Here is a 5,468-nt window from a genome sequence, read left to right on the forward strand (position 1 = left end):
GTTAATCTCAATTTGGAAACATGTGTATGATAACATAAGATGAACATTATTTAACTGAAACTATTATAGGAAAGATGTATCTATCTTTCTTATCACTTTTAGACACAAATAAAAAGAATAAAATGTCGCGTCAAAAAAAAAATCATAATAAAATGTAATACCTTACCAATTTTGTGTTGTTATAAGGATGTCTAAAAATACAATTAAAACTTTTAACTTTTTATAGAATGACAAAAGTAATTAAAATTCATGATACAATCAACTTGTTTTGAAATAATTTAGTGCTCGAATAATTTAGAACTATAAACTGATGAAGTTAGAGCAATCAGTATTATTAAATACAGGAATACTCATCATTCTTTGAAGAGCTTTGCGATTATTCAGTTTTAAAAAAGAGATATAGAAAAATAGAGAAAAAAATTATACTTTAAGGATTATAAGATGTTTAGAACCTTCATTATCTCATTTCTTCCAAACACAACCTTGACTTTCTTGTTTTTTGTTTATTTTTTTTCAATGAAATAAAGAAAAGTGGAATGTATGAACCTGCGTATTCCTTTTGCATCATACATGGGTAGTTAGATTAAAATATATAAATTATGAGACCCAAAGGCCAACACTCTTAAAAATAGCATATAACTCTAAACTAACTGCAAATATCAAAATTTAAAAATACATTTTTATTATTATAATAAAATATCTTAGAATAAAATTATTTTTTATTAAAATAAAATAAAAAAGTCACCCAATAATTTCTCATAAACTAAGAATTATGTTATGTAGGCACATTTTATATATAATAAATATACATAGAGCGGACCCACATTGTAGTGAGAGGGGGCAGTCGCCTCTCCTAAAAAAAATTAGAAAGAAAATGTGTATGTATTTTAGTTAGTTACAATATATATTTGTATTAAAAGATGATATTTATAGATATAATAGTAAACTTGGTGTAATGACTAAGATAGATTATAAATATGTTGGAGGGTAAAGGTTCAAATCCCACTAATTATATTTTATTTATTTTTTTTTTAAATTTATTTTTGCCCTCTTTGCTTTTACAAAAAAAAAAAAATTACGCCCCCTCACTTTAAATTCTGGGTCCGCCATAGATAAACAAAATTCTAAAGTAGCGGCACCATTTTCCCCTAACAATAGGAACTATCTCTATTTTTATCGTTTTTTTCTTTGATAAATATCTATTTTTAGCACTTAAAGAAATTTTCTCAATTAAAATTGATATTTAATTACAGTTATGTTTTTTTAAGTTTAATACATATTTAGAAGGGATAATTTCACAAATACACAAAAATAATAAAAAAAATTACAAAATACGGTTTTATAGAATTTTAAACATTTTTACGATTTTTTTGATTTTATTTACAAAAAATACGGTCTTTTTTATGTTGTTATTTTGTTGATTTGTTGCTGATTTTTTGTTATATGTATGTTATTTTTTGTTATTATTTTGATGTTATTTAAATGTTATTTTCATGTTACTTTTATGTAGTTTTCTTGTTATTTTTATGTCGTTTCTATGGAAAACCGTAAAAATGTAAAAAAAATTCTTTGAAAGTAAAGATGTAATTTTTTTACAAAAAATAGTGCCTTATGTAATTATCCCTATTTAAAAATGTTATATATATGGTAAAATTTCTTAATGGGTATTACCCATGAATGATACTAAATAAATTTAACTATAAATATTAATTTTAAAAAAGCTAATTATGATTTTTGCTCTCTGAACTTTGACATGTACCAAATCATGCCCCCTGAACTTTTAAGGTCGTTAGATTTAAGGACTTTTGTTTGATTTCATTCAATTTTACTATTTCAGTGATTGTTTATATACTAAATCATGCTCTCCAAACTTTGATATATACCGAATCATGTCCCTCGAACTTTGAAATGTACTAAATCATGCCCCCTAAACTTTCATCCATGTTAGACGTTTTTCCAAAAATTGGACAAAAGTCTTTAAATCTAACAATCTCAATAGTTCAATGGACATTTTTAACGATCTTAAAAGTTTAGGGGGAAAAATTCCTAATTAGCCTTTTAAAAATATTAAACTATCAAATTTTGATCTAATATTAAATAATAAAATTACAAATTTGAATTTCTATGCTTAATTTAACTACTTAATTAAAAATATGTTCATACAAAAATATTTAAATCAAATTCAACTTTTTCTTTTCTTTTATTTTTGCTTAAAAACTTTTTTTTAATTTTTTTTTCTTTTACCGATGGAACAATCTCAGCCCATATGATGTAGAAATGAGAGATTTTTTTTAATTAGATAGAAAGGGGAGTTATATTTGCACCACATAAAATGATAAATACACCCCATAATTAAAAAAATATAAACTTAAATAATTTTTAAAAATTACTCTAAATATTTTTTTTAAAAAAAATTCTCACATTATTTTATGTTAATTTTAATACTTATTTTGATTTCATTTTCATAATTTTTTCTAATTCATGTATATATATATATATATTTTTTTATTGGAGAATTTCATATAATTTTTTATTTTAATTTTTTTTGTCATAATATTTAAAATATAATTTATTTTTATTTGATAGTTATATTTTTTAAGAATATGAATGAGAAGAAAAAAGTTAAAAAAAAACTTAATACAATTAAAGAAATAAATTTTATATGAAATAAAAATTATTAAAATGGGTGTCTATAGAAATTTGGGATGTAAATAAAATTTCTTGATAGAAAATTAAGCATAAAAACTCAAAAAATTTTAATTTTACCCACTCATGGGTAATACCCATTAAAAGTGCACCCATATATATTTGAGATTTTTACAGTTGGTGCCCCATTTTGCCATTTTTTATTACATTTTTGTCTTTATTTGGTTATTTAAACATTTATAAAAAATTTGTTATTCAATATTATATTTTCAAAAGTTTGATAATTACAAAAATACCTATGCATGCCTATGTCATGGGTTTTCTCACATATTACACGCCATCCCTACCATCTTCTTCTCTTTCATTATTCTTTTGAATTTTTCTTTTATTTGCTGTTAGTTTTTTTTCTTGTTCTTTTTCCATAACCCACGATCATCACATGTGAAGCCCTAACCCACAAATTTCAACCTCCCATCTATGTCACGATCTCCCCTTTCTTCCATAACTTCATTTCTTTTTTCCTCTTATAGTTTCTTTTCTTTTTCTATAAATGGCCACCACTAGGTTGGGTTCCAAGTCCCCTTCACCAGCTGAAAAAGTTTCAAAAAATACTAAGAAACCTCCTTCGAAATCCTCTAAAGTTGATCCTAAAATGGGTTTGAAATGCTTCACGAAGAAGGGAATGGGTGATGTTGCAGAGCCATCTGGTTCTAAAAAAAGACCTCTTCCAAATAAGATTGAATCTCGTAAGGCAAAGAGAACCGAATTTTCGAAATCTGTCAAGGATGTAAGTTGGGTTCTGTTGTTTTTCAATTTTTTTTTTGTTTTTTTCTTGTTATTTTGTTTTTTGTTTGTTGTTTTGTGTTTCAATTTTTTTCCCCTTAATGTTTTAGGTTCTCTCTGATTCTGAATTCGAGGATGAAGTTCCTGATTTGGAAGTGAAGCCTAAAGTTAAACCCAAGGTTTGTTTACCTTGAATTTTTTCATTTTTTTAAGTTAAAATTTTTAATCAACCGTTGTTTTTCCTTTTGCTTTTGTTTTATCTGTTTCTATTCACGGTTTTATGTTTTGTCTCATTTTCGTGTGTATTTCTTTATGTATTTATCTTGATGTTGTTTTTGTATTGTTTTTTAATTGTCTTTTGGTTTTGTTTCTGTTATTAAACAGTTTGTAGCATTATTGAACCAAACTACACCATTTTAATGTTTATAAGTATGGGTTTTTTTATTAGTTGTTTTTAGTTTTAAATGTGTTTTTTTAGGGTTTATTGTTGTTTTTGTTCTCATTTTTTGTACGAAGGTTTTGTGTTTCATAACATTTTTCCCTTGTTTTTAATTCATTGTTTGATTGTTATTTTAGAGTAAAATTAGCTTTTTCTAAATAGTTGTTTTAATGTTTATTTTCAGTAGTTTCAGTGTTGTGTAATTTAATTTCACAATTAACAATTTTTATAGTAATTTCATGTTTTGCAGATTGTTGTTGATATGTTTTTTCCCGGTTGTCATCTTTTAGGCTGTTTATGTTTGGGTGTTTTTAAAATGTTGTTTTGTGGTTGCTTTTTGGTTTTTTTCTGGATGCTTAGATGATGTTTGTTTTTCATATTTTTTGAAAATTATTTATTTAGTTCGAATTTTTTGCTTATATTTTTATTGTTATACCTACTTTCAGGTCCCTCCTAAGAGTTCAGCGAAGTTTGAAGACTTTGATATTCCCAAAAAAAAATCCTCGTAAGGTATGTATTTTTGTTTCTATTTTTTACTAGTACATTTTTGTTTTGTTACTTATTTAGTATTTTGTATTTTAACTTTTTAGTCTTTTATTGTTTTTGTGATGTTTTTGTTGGAACTGTTGTAGGAATGGAATTACATATATGACCAAAAGAATTTGTTTCTTGCAAAAGCCGTCTCCACTGCTTCATACAAGGTTATAGATAATATTAAGACTTGTCTTTCTTCTAAGCAGCTTGAAATGTTTTCAAAAACCTGTTTTGGCCATTTCATTAAGCTTCTTGATTTCAAAGTTCAACCGCAAGTTTTTCACGGGTTGTTGTTGCGGGAGGTTCAGCAGCCTAATGATGCTGAATTGTGGGTTATGATTCGTGGTATTAGGATTATGTTTAGCATTGAGGAGTTTACATTGATAACTGGTTTAGATTGTGAAGGTGATTGTAGTGTGTTGGATTTTAAGCAAGACGTTAACAGTCTTTCTATGAAATATTGACCAACCTCATCCTCTATTACTAAAGAATCTGTTAGGGAATGTTTTACCACAAAGAGGTGGCGTGATTTTGATGAGGATGCTGTTAAGTTGGCAGTTCTTTATTTTGTTGAATAGTTTTTGCTTAGTGGTGCTAAGCATAAAGATGTTCATCGGTCCATTTTAGATGTTGTAGACAGTGGTAGGTATGATGAATTTGCTTGGGGATGGAGTTATTTTGAATTGACTCTTTTATCGTTTAAGGGTAAGCTTGACAGTTGGGTTGAAAGTGTTAGAAAGGCGAAGAATTTAGGAAAGAGGCCGAGTGTATTTTACACTTTGAATGGTTGTCCTCATGTATTTCAAGTTTGGTTTTATGAGTGTTGTAAATACATGAATGTTAAGGATGTTGGAAATTATTTTACCAGGATCTAGATTTACTAACAAGTATGTTTGATTAACAACCTAATATGAATTCTAAAACAATGAAAATAAACACATATAAAATTAGAAAACCTTACAGTGGGTGCAGCGGAATAATATGACTCCTTCCGTTCAGATCTCTAGCCCTTGATTCCTTTCTGTAGCAGAGCATCACCAAGATCTGAACCTGGATCTTCTTTTCT

At 26.6% G+C, this 5,468-nt stretch overlaps 1 protein-coding gene across 1 annotated transcript; it reads left to right on the forward strand.

Moving 5' to 3' along the window:
• The first annotated feature begins 392 nt into the window (after positions 1-392).
• On the forward strand, positions 393-5,264 carry LOC115723568 (uncharacterized). Its single transcript, XM_030653058.2, has 4 exons — positions 393-3,433; positions 3,540-3,608; positions 4,315-4,378; positions 4,501-5,264. Exons 1-3 carry the CDS (start codon positions 3,197-3,199, stop codon positions 4,375-4,377), a joined length of 369 nt encoding a protein of 122 aa, XP_030508918.2. The 5' UTR covers positions 393-3,196; the 3' UTR covers position 4,378; positions 4,501-5,264.
• The last annotated feature ends 204 nt before the right edge of the window (positions 5,265-5,468 follow it).

The sequence above is a fragment of the Cannabis sativa genome, chromosome 9 (assembly GCF_029168945.1).
Source record: "Cannabis sativa cultivar Pink pepper isolate KNU-18-1 chromosome 9, ASM2916894v1, whole genome shotgun sequence".
NCBI classification, from domain to species: domain Eukaryota; kingdom Viridiplantae; phylum Streptophyta; class Magnoliopsida; order Rosales; family Cannabaceae; genus Cannabis; species Cannabis sativa.

Excerpts from the sequence above, each read along its gene's own strand:
- LOC115723568 (XM_030653058.2), top strand. The coding sequence starts at position 3,197 with ATGGCCACCACTAGGTTGGGTTCCAAGTCCCCTTCACCAGCTGAAAAA. Across the intron at positions 3,434-3,539 it reads TTTCGAAATCTGTCAAGGAT|GTTCTCTCTGATTCTGAATT; the intron begins GTAAGTTGGGTT and ends TTAATGTTTTAG. Across the intron at positions 3,609-4,314 it reads AGCCTAAAGTTAAACCCAAG|GTCCCTCCTAAGAGTTCAGC; the intron begins GTTTGTTTACCT and ends ACCTACTTTCAG.